At 32.6% G+C, this 16709-nt stretch overlaps 1 protein-coding gene across 8 annotated transcripts in view; it reads left to right on the plus strand.

Moving 5' to 3' along the window:
- Nucleotides 1–314: 314 nt before the first annotated feature.
- Nucleotides 315–16709, plus strand: part of LOC117175253 (15-hydroxyprostaglandin dehydrogenase [NAD(+)]-like) — a 50656-nt gene continuing 34261 nt past the window's right edge. For 2 of the 8 annotated variants that reach the window (XM_033364967.1, XM_033364942.1), the window contains exons 1-8: nt 362–496; nt 570–662; nt 5201–5336; nt 5687–5813; nt 11172–11278; nt 11350–11523; nt 12519–12667; nt 12752–12883. In XM_033364967.1, the coding sequence (XP_033220858.1) occupies nt 652–662; nt 5201–5336; nt 5687–5813; nt 11172–11278; nt 11350–11523; nt 12519–12667; nt 12752–12883 (836 nt within the window). In that variant the 5' untranslated portion in view covers nt 362–496; nt 570–651. Of the gene's footprint in view, nt 497–569; nt 663–5200; nt 5375–5488; nt 5596–5686; nt 5814–11171; nt 11279–11349; nt 11524–12518; nt 12668–12751; nt 12884–16709 lie in introns of those variants that run through there. The other 6 variants (XM_033364957.1, XM_033364951.1, XM_033364983.1 and 3 more) reach the window with 6 other exon arrangements.

Below are 16709 nucleotides of genomic sequence, written 5' to 3' on the forward strand. Positions count from 1 at the left end.
GAGCTAAGAAATTCAAAAATTGATCAATAACAGCGACCATATCGTTGAGTAAACTTAAATATTTTTAGAAAGTAAGGATTAATTTGTATATCATGTCATCAAATATTTAAAAAAACGCTCGAAAAAGCTGATTTTGAGCAGAGCCCATTATAATGCCAATGATTAAAAAAATGTAACTGATTTGATGTCTTTGTATTGTAATTATATTTTTCCCTTATCAATTGATATGTATTATTTCTGCGGCCTTTGCAACCTCTCACATACTTCCGGTTCAAGAAACTGTCTAAGATAATTCTAATCAGGTTATCAGTTACAAGTATACAGCTTCATTATTATTAAAACTGTCTACTTACTAACATAAGTGGCGGCTTGTTATGAGGAAGGCCTCAGTACATACATAGCAGGGTATATTCCAGCAGGATTATTCCAATAATGTAATTCCTAAGCATTTACAGTTTAAAATAGATACCATTCCTTAATAAAATAAAAAAACGAAGTAATTTGTTTACATACTATAGAAAACTATTGGCCGAATTAAAAGGGTCTCTAAGAATTTGGAATACTTACAGATGCAGATAAAAGATAAATGTGCACTTGTAACCGGCGGGGCAAATGGAATTGGATTTCTTTGCGTCAAACAATTATTAGAGCATGGTGCTAAGGTAAGAACAAAAATTTATTCACAATATTTAGGTGTAGAATTTGTCAAATTAGGTTATATATATTCATATTCCAATCACATCAGTTTACAATTTTGTTTATACATAATATCAGTAAATAATTTTGCATACACTTACTGTAGTTTGAAGCACAAAAATAAAATGTTTAAATTTGATATTATTACGTATTATAAGGGAAATACACGCAATTTTATATGAATTTTAAGACAATTCGAAAATGTATATTTATTTAAGGCTAATCATTGTACTGGCATGGCGTAGAAATCATAAGAATTTCTTTGAAAATCAGCTCGAAGCGAATTTTCATAAATTTCAAAGAATTACAGCGAATTCCGGAGAATTATACACTGTGAAAAGTGTTTGGTTGGGCGAACCAAACTTTGGTTTTCCCAAATAAATTTGTTGGTTACAATAGAAGACGCGAAATCGTTAAAGTGATTCAACAAAACTATTTTGTTTCACCTAATCAGAGTGGTTAAGACCAGGAATTTACTGTTCAGAATCCTCTGCAGGCTCTATTTCTTTATGGATTTCTAAGTTTCCTTTTTTCAGCAAAAAAATTTTAATGGCCTTAGGCTCCTAGATTTTTAAATTTAATTTCGTGTAAAAATGATACATTTGAAAAATATGAATAATTAGTTAAAGAAACTTTCTTAAACAAACTCAATATTGATTAGCATTAATGCATATGTACTTTAGAAACATATACAAATAATTAAAGGTAAAAGCTCATTGCTAATAAGAATTTATTTAAATAAATTCGTTATTATATTCGCTAGCGGTAATTTCTTATCAGAATGGTATAAGTAACAAAAAATTGTAACATAGTAGGAAAATTAAAGTTTTGATGAGAACATTTAATTAGAAGCCGATTTTTCAGGATAAAGAGTTTAAACTTTTCATTGTTGAGTTAGTTGTTGTTTAAGTAATTCGTTCAAAAATGTAAGTTAAGAAAAGATAATAGCACCATTTGATTCTATGGGAAAACTACGTCGAGTCCACATGCTGGACAATTGTTTTCTCGACCCTATTTGTTATGCAGTATAATTAAATACGTAACTGGTTGTCGGACGATATAATTGTTTTTAGAAACTGAATTACAAATAGGGTTTAGAAAAAAATGATGTAATATATATACTTTATATAGAATATCCGTAGGATCGAGTGCTACTATTAATTTTGTCGTAATGGTGGTTTTTAAACCAATTCAATCAAATGTTTTCAACCCAATATTATCTTTTTTACTGTATCAATTAGTCCGCGCATAAAACTTATTACATAGGTAAAAAATTATTTATCGCACTGTCAGCTGTTTACAATTTTTCACATTCTGACCATTTTTCGTTACTATAATTATAAGTAGTATCATACTGGAAGGCAGGGCAATAACTGCTCACAGGACTGAGGTTAAATCTATTGTACTATACATTAAAATTTGACGAAGTTCCAATAGCCCAGTCTCTATCATAAAGGCATAAGCTCATTTATAGAAGACCAGAGAACTCCTAAAATCTTATACTGTCTAAAATATTACTTTTGAGGTTTTTGAAGTACTTATTATGCAGAAATAATTTTTTATGAGTATTTAAACTTGTTATTTTCGAAAACGTGATTAAGGGCACAAATAAATATTTTCTTCGGGGGAAGGAAGATTTGTGTGAGTTAAAGTTAAAAAGTTTATATCAAGTGCAGCTGGTCACTGCTTTACCAGACCACTACTGGCGCAATACTAATCACCAGCACAGATAATCGGCAGTTCGTCCAGTACTGGCTAATTGCTGTATCCACCACCAGCGCAGTACTATGCCGACAATATACATATTAACATAATACGTTAAAAAATATGGTTCATGTGTTCTAAAATGTATTAAAACTATAGATACAACTCACGTAAAAATACATTTTTCTTCTTCTTTTTTTTATTGTAAATTCGATCTTTATCGAAAATTGTAAATGTTCAGAAAAAAATATATTTTATGTCAATCTTAAATGTTTTCCATTTTCTTACATAACGTCGTATAATAATAAATATTTAATTAGCAAAGGATTGTTTAATATTTAGTGTTTAAACTTGTTTGAGTTGCACCTTATGAGGATGGCTTTTTCCCCGAGTTTCAACTCGTAAGTTTAGCGTTTAGCGCAATGGTTAAGACTCCCGGGCTGTTAGGCGATAGATTTAAGTCTAGATATAAGTGTTCGATACATCGTTGCGTGAGAAATTTTATTTGTAATATAATGTTTAAAAATGTAATGTACGTTTGCAATTTAAACAGAACCATTAATATTTTAAGTCAAAATACTCGCAAGGAATTAATGTATATTTTTTAAATACCTTTTTTTCTCATATTGTTAGAGTATAGCAGTAGTAGGTGTTAAAACTAACGAAAATGTTTGAATAAAATTTCAATTTTTTTAATTAAAAAAGGCATTTGGATGTATTCAGTCGTATGATAATGAATGGATAAAAGTACTCGTCGCGAGAAGCGTGACAGTACCCTGTAGTAGCCTGTCAGGGGCCATTTTATTTAATTCGGTTCAAGGTAGACTGACCTTACTATAACCCCACTAGAAAATGTAGTAGGGCCCCCATGGCCTCATAGTTACGTTCTATATGGAGTTGAAACTAGCTTTGCCCACTAAAGCCCGATTAGAACATAGAATAAACTCGTCAGAGCCCCATTAGAGCCCTTTCGAAATATCTGCACGGCCAAGTAACCGCTTGGGAGATAATGCTTTTCCAAGGAGCGAATTGTCTTACAAAATCTCTCGTTTGTCACATCAAAAGCTGCATAACTTTCCCTTTTATAACTTTAAAGCAAAAAATGTATAAATGATCTGAAAGTGTCATTTGTTTCTATTTAATCTTAACAAATTGCCTAAGAAAAGGCAACCTCCTGTGAGAAATTCATTCAGATCGAACAAAATCAGCAATATTAATTAAATATTTACAGCACTTGCTTAAACCTGTAAAAGGTTATTTCTCACAATTGAAATAATTACAAATAATGTAATGCTCTAAAAGAATTCGAAGCTTACTTCTTGTTTTCACGCGATTCACTTGTTATTTTTACTAAAAGAAAAAGCAGCATACACTTTTAAATGCTTATAAGCTTTGTAGCAGGGGGTAATTATTTTTCCTATAAAAAATGGGACAATTATTTCTAAATCCGATCAAAAATAAAATAGAAGAGTAAAAACTAAAAAAAAATGATCGTCAATTTTCTGAATATCCTACTACTCATTATAAATCCTGATTTAGATTTACGTGAAATAAGTAAGTTACTGATTGCAATGGCGAGATCTACTAGTTAGTATGATACATAATTTTTAGATTTTGATGAAATATAGACGATTTACGGCCCTTAAACTCAGGGGACAGCTCAGGCCTAAAACGTATATTTCGCATTCTAGTGAATTTTTCTTAATAAAATACTAATTATATACCTTGGACAACTTTTGGAAGTAATTATTCATAGTTAATAAGCGAAAAATAAACAATCCCTCGTGTTAAAAATTTGTTCTTCAAATTTCTGTAATTTTTTCCTTTTGTCCAAATTTTTATTTAAAGTCGCAATTTTAAGAGTGACACGTTCAGTACTTCAAATTTTAAACATAAAAAAGAGTCTTCAAATCCTAGCTTTTTCAGAGTAATGTAAGATAACGTACGTTTTTGGTCTACGTTGCCTCCACTACTATGAGTGTGGGACGGAGGACTACATGAACAAGCAGTGCCCTTGTCCTAAAAAAGAGAGAAGATCACATCAGGAGGTGGCAAAAATCTATCCAGCGGCAGACGAGGATGCTTTTTACCGAATTGTTGACATGAAGGTTGCAAGTCATGATTAATTGTATAATGTGACCTATTGTATTCAAGACGTGGTGTAGTTTAGCGAAAAAAGAATGGTTCATTTTGTTTGCTGTACCAAGTAGTGTGGAGCAAAAATTTTTTTTTAAATTTTACGGCGAACTGGGTCGTACAGGGGCTTAAAGCGTATACCAAACCGTTTGTAAAAATGAGTAGTTTCTGAAACGAGAAAGAAAATAAGAGAGCATGTTAAGGGTTACTTCTAGTGTATCGCATTTTCTCCAGATTCGGGCAATGTTGCAGGTCAGATTTAAATGATCCACTGGGTTGCACTGAGCTAAACTTAGGCTATAGGTTATACTAGGCTATACTAGCAGAGATTGGCATAATACCAATTAAGAGCAAGCTTAAGCTATTCCGAAAAAATTCCGTTTGCGATTGTATTCAAAGGTATCGCCTTACTTTTAACAGCAGTTGTAAATGTTTAAATATTGCCTACGAAAAAATCACGCACATGCAAAAAAAACGTAAGGAGTTAACAAAATAGCAATATTAAATATTACATCATAGCTTCAAATATAAAGTTTTTCAATTCTACTTTTTTCCGATAAATTCATAATAAGTAAAAACTCTCTTGGAAGCCTCTAAATAATCATTAGAAATATTTAGAAGAAATTAGATGTTTTTTCACGTATGGGAATGTATTTGTGCACAGATATGTTGAAGTTGACATTTTTTGGACCAATCTAGTATACACAGTTCTTCAAATTACTATTGTAATCTTGATGAGGCCGTGCATCGCGTCATCTGGGCGAAACGTTGAATTAACAATGGAAGGACAAATATTAAATGTTTGTGAGATTATATATTATAAGAGAAATATCAAAAGGTATTTATAAATTTTAAAATAAGTTTGCATTTCTAATAAGCTTTACCCATTTTTTTAATGTATGTGTATTAGCAAATGATTGATCATGGAATTGATGATATTCTAATCATACAGGGCAATAATTATCTTCATTTTTGCAAAAAATGGATTTATTACTTTTTGTTTGCTTACTCCTCAATTGTTTAACAAGAAACTAGGGACAAGTGCTTAAAACATGTATGGTAATACAATAAATGTTTTAGGTCTTTACCATTTTTAGAAAATTAAGAATGCATTAAAATAAGCAGCCATACTTTCTTATTTCTTAAACAGTGCGTGGTCATCGTGGACCAGGAGAAATCGAGCGGAATTGACGCAGTGGCGAAGTTGATCAAAGAATTTGGCAAAGATCGAGCAGTTTTTCTGGCATGTGATGTAACAAGTGAGGTCGAATTTACAGGTAAGGATGCTATGTTACTCGTATTTAAAATAACTTTTTAAATGATTTTTAATAAATCGCTCGCAAGTTTGAACGCGCTTAGGGCTCGAACCTATTCGATCTCGCGCTACTCACTCGATGATTGTACATCCCCGACAGTTTTTTACAGCACTTTTAAAATTAGAGGTGAAGCCATTGACAAGTGAATTCCAGTGATTGTAAATTCTCTTTTATTAAAGCTCCTTAGGCTTCAAGGAACGCATTCTCATCACGTGCCTCATGAGAAAAAAGTTTGAAAGCAAGTTTTCAGATTTAATTTAGAAAAAATTTAGTTATTTAACATTTTATTGTACCTTGTGTCTTTTTGTCCACAAATTTAATTTCTATATTTTTTATTTTATTTTTCACTATTATAAGAAAAACGGTGTGCCTTTAAAAAAATGATTCCTAATAAATTTGTAGCTCTTGTTTGAGTAAACAACTGTCTATTTATTTTCTTCGTTGGTTGTATCGTTTGTCCAAGAATTTTAATTTTTTAATTTCTAATTTTTTTTAAGAATAAAACAAAACGTATACGTCAAATCAAAAAATAATTCTTTTTTGTTGTTATCAAAATTTGAATTTTCGATTGTCGAAGAAAATTCAAAAAGCTGTTGCGATAATCTTATAGGACATTAAAAAAGCAACGTTTTTCTTGTCCAGACTTATTTTCATATCGTGCGTTTTTTGACGTAGAATGTTAATTTTCTTTTATTATATTATATTATGAAATACAATTTTCAAATCTTTTAAAAAATTGTCTCAAAAATTTTCTAAATGCTCTACCATTTTGAATTTTCAGCCAAAATGGCCCTCAAACGAACTTCTCCTTATCTTGTAGGATTGAAAGAGTGTGTCAAAGTTCAATCCAATCAGATCTTTTTTCGAAAGTGATCGTGATTACAGTCTTCAGCCTATAGACAGACTGAAAACAGACGTCATCGTAAAAATCGTTTTTTCAGACTTGGGGGGTTTTGAAACGTGGAGAATTGATGAAAGCTTTGAAGTCAAATTTTACATAAAACCAATATCTTCTCATTAGGATGAGAATGTAAAAATATCTTGAATCATAGAAAACTTATTTAATTCGAAGAAATCATCGTGCTGAATACGTTCCATTATACTTTTCTTCCATACACGAAAATAGTTTTATCTAAACCAAAAGTATGGAATTATTGTTGCAAGTGTAGATTCATTTCTGTCGGTGAAATATTATCTAACGAAGACACGTTGTCATTGGTTGAACAAAATAAGAAATAATTTTTATTTGAATGTTAGTTGAACAAAATAAGAAATAATTTTTATTTGTCTGTTAGTTGAAATAGTCAAATGTGATTTTAAAACCAGAAAATATTTTCTTCAAAGAACTTAATTACCATTAACTAAAGAGAAGAAACTTTTTCAATGACAGATGTGTTTTCTTGGGTCAAAGAAGCGTATTCTAAATTTTATCCAATATATGCTGAAAACAAAGAAATCGTTTGTTAATATGAGTAAATATTTATGCGATCCTAAACTGCGAGATATTGTTCAGAACGGGGATGTAACAAAGTTGATAACATATTAATTGATTCAAAGAACCAAGTCCTTGATTTAAATGAAAGAGATAATTATTTTTAAAAAGCATAATTTATAAAAATAAGAGCAGCTTAAAAAATATATATTCCGTTAAAGTACAATAACATCACTGTTGCTTACAAAATTTAAATAATTGGAATTCGAAAATTCAAATTCAGCATCTGGTTAGAAGTTCCATGATATAATAATGATTATAAGGTGTAATTATTCTAATAGTAATATTTATTTTTATTTACACGGAGTAAACGATAATTCTCTAAATATTTCAAGTACATTGAATGCTGATGCCGAGAACAAATAAAGCATAATAGTATCTGGTGACAAACCTAGATCATGACATATTTCTATTTAAAAAATTGTAAAAGTTTGTGCTGGATAACTTATAACTTCAAGAAGTAGTTTCGGTTGTGAGATAATAATGTTTGCGTCACCTAGCAGTAGTTGTCCTAAACTATTGAAAGTTGGAAATCTGCAAATGCTGATTTCCCCTGTATATATTAATAATTTGGTGTGACCGCAACAATTATGTTCTTTGGATGGTAAATCCAACAAGGTTATCCGTTTTTTATCCATCTCTAACAGTCAAATCATTCATTACAAACTGACTTGTTTTATTGGTTGTAAAATTGTAATCCTAATAGATGTCAACTGTTTGGTCCCAGCCTAGCGATCAGATTCCTGGAAATCGCAGTCAATATTAAAGCCCTATATTGGTAATATAACTTTCTTCAGAAAATTTTTTTTTTTAATTCTCGAGACTTAAACTTTTCGTCTTCAGACAAGTCCACCTCGACTGTTCTTAATACTTACACTAAAACTTCTCATCTCAAGAGTAGTCCACCCCGGCTTGTCTTCAAATCCCGTCGTAATCTTCGGCATAAGCTTAAGGCTTACGTTTTCGACTCCTAAATATCGCTCCTAACTGACAGCAAAAGATATTTATAATGCAGACGAACTCAAGACGAGCCAAGTCGAACTCAAAACAAAATATTTTTACTCGGGTTTTCATCGATTGTTTGAAAATGTATATTTTGATTGAAATATGAATATCTGTGTATAAACTGAATTTATAAATTTGCAAGTAGAATCACTTGAAAGATTAGTCTACGTTGAAATCATTTTAATGAATAAGTCAGAAAATATTCAGTTTTAAAGCTGAACGTTTTTCTTAGCTGAATGGAGATATTGAAATCTTGAGTTTAATTCTTGGCCAGATCTAGAAGAGTGTTCCTAAAAATATGTTAAAATATTATTGATAATAAAATACTATTAATACTGAATACTACTTCTAAAAAACTGTTCCTAAAAATATGGAAGAAATGATAAAATACTAGTAATAATAAAATAATATTATTGCTGGATACTAATCTTTAAATCTAAATCACAGGGCAGGCTTAAATACACAACAGCTCAATATAACAGCAGTTTTAGGTGTAGACTCGCACTGGCTTTGCTTTCAATCAGTGCCTAATATATTAGACTGAGTACTTGCGCATGGTAGCCTTTCCGAAACGACAGTCTTAACCGCTTTTGTCCTGATCATCTGAGAAACTGCACAAGACAGCAGTTCTAGGGACTAGTAGATCAGTACCTCTCATACTGGATTTCTTGAGTATTATGTAATTGCTGAATATTCACACCAAATATTTACTCGGGCAGTATTAAGGTTTGGAACCCAAAACTCTAAAATTCGTAGTCAAATGTCATTTTTGAAGTGATAACTTCTTATGGCACGATATGCACTCGTAAAATTGGGTTACGGTAACGGTATCACTTGCAGGGTAACGCTTTCTCTCTTCTATCCCTCTTTCGCTTCTCCCACTGACTGGCTCTTTCAACCCCTATCCATCTCTATCTTACCCTTTCGCCTCTTTCTGTCGCTCGCTCTCTTTTTCTCCACCCTTCACTCTCACACTCATACAGAGACTTTGAAAGTATTAGCAGTGTATAGCACTTATTCTTGGAGTATCTTTTAACGAGAAATTCAATGACGACCTTGTTTTTGACCTTGACGATTATCATAAAGATCATTTCAAGTTCAACTTTTTTAAATAATAAAAACCCTCTCACTTGACTTGGGCAATAGAAAGAGCAGGAGATTTTGCGATCAAGAATTTCCTCAGGTCAGGTGTGACCTTGATGGTTACACAGAGGTTATTTAAACTTAAAAATGGTCTGAATACCTTTGCGAACTGCAGCTTCTGAAAAGAATTCATAACGACCTAACTTATTTTAGCAGGGTGCATTTAGATGTGGCCTTAGATATGACCTTGCTCATGTCCTTCAAGGTCATTTTGAAGTCCAGTTAAAAAAAATATATATGCTACCTTATTTGATCTCGGCAATTGAAAGAGGGAGAGATTTTACGTTCAAAACTGTACTCAGGTCATAGGTCAGGTGTGATCTTGATGGTCACTCCAAGGTTATTTTAAGTTAAACAAGGTGTGAAATCATTAACAGCATTTTTTATCATTTTTGTAGGAATCAGAGCGCATTAATTAATTATTCTTTATTGCAAGTCTCCTAAACTTCGAGGTTTGGTTTTATACACTTGATATTTTAGATAAACCATAAAGAAAATAGTACAAAGGTGGTAAGTAAGGTGATCTAGCTGGACATTCAATTGCGCCTTTACGTCCTATCCAGCGATCAATAAACACTGTACCCAAGTAAGCGCGAACGTCTCGTCCGTAGTCAGGTGGGCGTCATCCTGCTAAAACCATGTGTCATTAAAGTTTTCTATAGCAATCTCTCTTATGTCAGTAACTGTTTGATTTCTTAGCATAATCTAATACGTATCAGCATTCAAATTACACTTAATAAAAATCGGTCCTTTTATTCTATTTTTGGGTATTCCAGCCCTAAGGTTCAATTTTAGTGGATATTGCGATTGCTCTTCTCGTGCCCAATGAGGGCTTGCATCTGCCCAATAACCACAATTATGCTTATTTAAAGTTCCATCTAGTTGAAATATTGTTCAATCCGAAAATGATATACTACATGAAAAGTTGGGATTCTCATCTATGCGTAACATCATATCTTTAGAATACTCATCGCGATGATCTAAATTATCTTGGTGTAACTTGTGAACCAGTATTACTTTGAATGGGTGAAAATTCGCTCTGTGAAGAATGTTATTCGCAGTCAGAAGTGAAGAAAGAAATTCAAAATCGCTTCTTTTTTGCAAAAATGTTTTAAGCATAGAGGTTGGAAGTATATAGAGGGAGAGGGTAAGCCTTGCAGTAACACAATCATGAAAAATGGTTGTATCAACCAGTTAATTAGCAACAGCATATTTTATACGCCAAAGCAGTTTGGCGTACCACTAATTGTTTTTAATGAGCCATTGCAAATGACCCAAGAGAATATATTGTTGTGAAATGAATGCATCAATAAATATTTCAAATGTCTTAATGCTGATGTTTTAATTTTTTCATTAGCTTAATTCATAAAATAGTGTCTTTTTCTATTTTTCATAAATTCAAGAAAATTCGTCAATATATTTCGACTCTGATCATTGTCCTTTAAAGAAGTAATTCACCAAAGAATAAAATCCATGAAAAAACTTAAATAATTACACCCTTAAATTGGGGTTAAACTAATAAAATTTTTTATTTAAAAACATTATTTACGTGTTTTATATCACATATTTGATTCTCTTCATTCGACTCGAAACATGTTAGCGGATTTTCAACTAAACATAAAAAGCCGTGAAAAGCCGACGATTTTTTAATATACGAATATCAATATAATCTTTTCTAGCTAATTTCAAGAGAGCCATTGAAATATGCCCAGAACTAGATATCCTCGTAAATAATGCAGGTATTTTGAATGAAAAACGGTGGGAGTTGATGATCGATGTAAACTATGTAAGCTAATTGACGTTTACAAAATTATGTATTTTGCAGATAATTAAATTTGATTTATCTTTTCTATGTAGAGAGCGGTGGTTCGCGGAACACTTCTTGCTCTAGATTATATGGGCAAGCACAAGGGTGGAAAAGGAGGAACAATCCTTAATGTTGCCTCAATCACTCGTTTAAATACTGTAGAAGAAATTCCAATATATTCAGGAACGAAAAGCGCTGTTTTAGGCTTCAGTCTGGGTATCAAGGTATATGTAATTACCTCTATGTACGTGTAAGGAAAAAGTGTTCACTGCCCATATATGGGTCCGGCAAAAATGAAGGTTTGACCGATTATCTCAGTGTAACAGTGCGTCATCTCGAGATGACGTGTTCAGCGTGATAATCTGCTTCGAGAAGTGTCTGAACGTTTAGGTTTTATTTATGTAGCGTATCATTTTCTTTCGACGCATCAATTATTAACTTTTATTAAAAACATTTCTATGATGGTATTTTGGACAGATGAAAAAATCACGAAATTGAAAGAATAGAATAATCTTCACTTTTTCACTGAAACGTGAAAATATTAATTTTTCTCTATTCAACGCTTATTACTGAGAGTTAATCATCGTAAGTTCAGGCCCCTGTTTCATCAAAACCCGCTTAACTAGGTGCGTACCCTTTAGAGTTCAAAGAGGTTCACTAGCTCTACATTCTAGGGGAGTTCGAATAAGGTAGGCTACAAGTTATAAATATAATTGCAATTGTGAACGCCGTAGTCAGAATCGATGTAAAATTTTGACCGTCTTTCTATTCCGATTTTGCTATACAAAAAACTTAAGATTTTTCTATGTGATTATACTGACGTTTTTAAAAAAAAAATATACTCATATTGAAGCTTTCTTTAAACAAAATGTGTTTTAGAACCATACAAATTGTGTTGGGCAAGATGTTGCCCTTAATAATACGAGAGGCTAATAGCATAAGCGGAGAAGAAAAGTCGTCAGAGCAAGAACGGGTTAAGAACGATGCGAGCAAAAACGAGTTAAAAGCAAAATAAGAATAACGAGGATTTTATCGTATATTATAATACAAAAGTGTAGTACAATAATAGATTAAAATATAAACTACCATAATATTATATTTTTATATTATAATATACGACACAATTTTTGTTTCTGCAAGAGTCTCTTTTTAATACTTCGATGTAATTTAAGGATTTCCCGTAGTATTAAAAGCATAAAAACTATTATTTTACTTGCAGAGCTTTTGCGAAAAAACGGGTGTACGAATATTGGCAATATGTCCAGGCTTTACGAGTACAAGCTTGGTTTCCGAAATTCAGAAGAAATGCTTAGATTTTATTGACGAGGAAAGGGTTAGCGAAACTTTACCAAAGTATCCTACGCAGCCGTGAGTAAAATATATAAAATTATATTTTGCATTTACACAATTTTTCTGTGAGGCTTTATTTAACTAGTTGTATTTTTTATTTAGCGCCGAGACTGTTGCGGAAGCTATAGTAGAACTGATTGAGAAAGGTGAGAACGGCGCCACTTGGGTTATTGAAGGAAATGAACCTCCATATGCAGTCCAAATACCCCATTATTCAACTTTTCGTATTCCAATGTAATTATTACTCAATCATATATGAATCATATATGGTCTTTATATTATACGTAAATTGTTAGTTTGAGTTTAACGACACTCAGGAAGATGGATTACACCCGGCAATAAAAATTATATATGGCCGCATATAAATGATATAATATTGGATTATTGAATATGGAACATCGAGCTAGAGCATTAAAACTATAATCTCGCGATGTTAAGAAATTCATATCCCTGGACGGTATTTTGGATTATAATCTGTTATAATCTGAGACAGTGAAATCTCTAGTCCAAGATTTTAAAATCTAACATTTACATCATAACCCGGATTCATTATGAAACCTAAAATATATGTAATAGCTTGTGCCAACGTATTTTTTAATGCATTATTTACCTATACAAAATTTTGATAGACGAACCTGTAAATAGATATGCGAAAAATTAAAATTATTTTTATTCACATACAGCCTGTCACTATTAGCATACCATTAGCTCTTTTCGTCTGTTTGTTAATAGATTGTCGATTAACGAGTACATTTCGCTCGTAACTTCTCAATGTGCCAAGACTTTAACTTAACTGAAAATATGTTATTTTATAAGCTCATTAAAATTTATTCTCTTACATTCACATGTTTACATTACGTTGCGCGTAAAATTACAACTGGTTTTAAATACAATCTAAGCTTTTTTTACTGTAATAGGAATGAGTAATGAAATATGATTTTTCCTATTGTTTTTCTTGAAAAGAATGTAAGCGTTAGTCTTTATTTCATACAACAGTTTTTTTAACAATGTATTACGAATAGAAAAAAGAGTGGTTCTAGAAAGAGGTTGATAGTGCAGACCATTATTTTTTCAAGTCAATTTTGTATGCTATTGAATATTGGTTTATGCGTCTTCGTTAATCAAAGTGTAAAGTTATTTTAATAATTATTATAAATTTTCGGTGGATGATCCGAATAACAAAAAAGATGTAGAGTTTCAAATAAGCAGAGCATATATTCTACCAAATTTCAATATCCGGTTTCCAATCTAGTGAAACTAAGCTTCCAAATCGGATCAGGATTGGTGTAGAATTACGACCGCAGTCGAACACGCGAATCACAGGGAGCCGCAAAATGTAACACGACAGGCTATAAAGTATAGTACGATGTCACCACATGACATCGCCTGGCAATGACGACAAACTCTCGGGGCCGCCCTCCCAAAGCTGATTAATCGTTACAAGTGTTCGGTGGCTCGGAACGTCCGTTGTCTTATTTTCTTTGGCTGGTCTTTTCCGTTTTACTCGGTTTACTTAACACGAGAAATCCAGTGCCTTCTATCTATCTTTTTTTCTTCATACAGTTTTTCTATGTTTGAGAAGCTTCTCTGACAAGACAGCAATGGCTGCAAGAAGTCTCTTGATTTACAGGCGCAATGCTTGCTGAAGAGATTTTCCCGGGCTAAAGTAATGATCATATAAACATTAACTATACTTTACATTGTCATTTACAGATGAAGCATCGATGGTTCTATGGGGACTTGATCTGCCATAAGTGGGGTTGGTTCTTCAGATACTTCTAGGGTTACCAAACGTCCTCTTTCGGGAGGAAATGTCCTCCTTTACGGCCTTGTTCTCAAGAGTCCTTCCTTCGTTGAAAATATCCTCCTTTCTGACCAAAATGGCACATTTTTCTTTTTTTATGTATAAGCGAAAAGTTTTTAAGTGAATAAGATTAAAAATTTTCCGTCTGCCTTTCGCCGAGCGCACTGAGAAAAAATTTTAGTATTCGCAAAAAAACCATTTTGTTGAGCAGTTTTTTTTGTCAGGGCAAAATTTTGGTTGTTAGGACAAAATTATTTTGTTGGCCAAACAAAATATTTGGTTCTTAACACGACGTGCTGTTTAAACTTATCTAAGTGAGTGAATAAACATTATGGATGCTTGATACCGCGTAAATAAAATAGTTTAATTGTCCATTTATCGTAGAGTATAGCCAATTTTTTCTTTCTTTTCGTAGAGCATGGCATTGATAAAGATGCTTTTGTGGCTCTTACGCCTGATAGTACTTTCGTTGAAGAACTCCTGGCAAACAAACAAAAGTATTTTTTAGGTTAACAAACAAATTTTGTTAAACCAAAAAAATATTGTATTGAGGTGACAAAAGAATTTTGTTGCCTGAAAAAAAATTTTGTTATGCTAACAAAACAATTTTGTTTGGCCAAAAAAGGGTCTCAAGAAAAAAAGTTTGTTGGCTCAACAAAATAGTTTTGTTGTACGAAGAGCAACAAAATTATTTTGTTAAGCCAACAAAATTTTTGTTGTTACAGTCAATAAGTTTTCTTAGTGCAGTGCGTAATGCCAGGTACTTATGGCGAACCTACCCGGTAGGCCCAAATAAAATAAACTCATTTTACTTAACATTCTTAGTTTGCATTATTTTAAATTCAAAGAACCTACATTTAATGTGTTAGTAGGTTAAAGTTAGGTCAAGAAGTTTTCAAGTGTCCTCCTTTCATACTTTGAAGAAATGGTAACCCTAGGTACTTGACCCGTGCGGCCTGAATCTTTGAACATGTTGATATTCAATTTGAAGAAGGGATATTTGTTATTTAAAATTTCGAAGACTTTTTGGAATTCTACCTTTATTGAAAAGTATCTAACACAGAAAGGTTTCCTGGGAATTTGTTGGCAACGTATATATAATAGTTATTAAATATAATATAAGCGGCGTACACATTTCATTGCAGAAAAACGACATTTTTATAATGTACTAGCGGGGCCCTGTGTCGGCGGCCTCGCCGCCGCGGAAAGCCCACTTCCATTAGTACTATTCATCGAGAACAAACAAAAATTCCATAAAAGTTGCATATTGCATAATACCGTAATGAAATCAACATACAGTTTAAAGAATTCATCGTAGAATTTGGTTTTTGAAAAATGTGAAGTCGATAGTGAAATTTGAACAAAATTTTGAAAAGACTCTGAGGACGTAAAACACAAATATGAGCTTAAATAGAGAGAATGTTAATTGTTTTTCATTATAAAACTTATACTCCAGTTATTAAATTTAATATGAAGAATTCGTAAATCAGTCGTGAAATTCTAACATAGCCTGCAAAATATTTCAAAAATGTGAAAAAATCTGATGCTGATTCGTCAAAAACTGCATCTGTGCCCCCTTCCTCGCCTACCCCATCCCTTTGCGTGCCCACACCTAACTTTTAAGACCTGCTTTGGAGCCCAAAGAATATGTGGCAGTCAATTCTATTTTGCATTGTTTATTTTAAAAAAGGTTTAAGGAAATAGCGATTTGGGTTTCGGTAGGAACCATCCCCAGCGCTTAATCTACACGTGTCTAAATTTTCAAGTCGATCCATGTAACGGTGTGGACGGTATCGAGCCCCAACAGAACAAATTTGAATTTTATATGGTGGATTTAAAAAACTGTGCCCCTACCCCATCATCTCCCAAAATTCTTACGAAAGGTCCGGGAGTGCAAAGAATGTGTGAAAAATTTAGTGCCGATTGGTAAAAAACTGCGATTAAGCCCCGCCCCCCCCCCCAATATCTGCTCTCTCCCTCGTTTCCCCCTACCCAACATTATTTTTTATACATTTTAATAATCGCCCCATTCCACCACCCCGTTTATACTCTTGCGACCTGTCCGGGAGCTTGAAGAACATGTGTGGAAATTTGAAGCCGATTAGTCAACAACTGCGGCAGTGCCCCCTCCCTTACCTAGCTGGGAGCTCAAAGAATATGTGTGATAAATTTGGTGTCGTTTGTCAAAAACTGTGGATTTTCATAAGCAGCATAGTTTTTAGGCCAGTTCATTTTATATATCTCAAAAACAGCCCC

Source organism: Belonocnema kinseyi, chromosome 1 (genome assembly GCF_010883055.1).
Source record: "Belonocnema kinseyi isolate 2016_QV_RU_SX_M_011 chromosome 1, B_treatae_v1, whole genome shotgun sequence".
Taxonomy (NCBI): Eukaryota; Metazoa; Arthropoda; class Insecta; order Hymenoptera; family Cynipidae; genus Belonocnema; species Belonocnema kinseyi.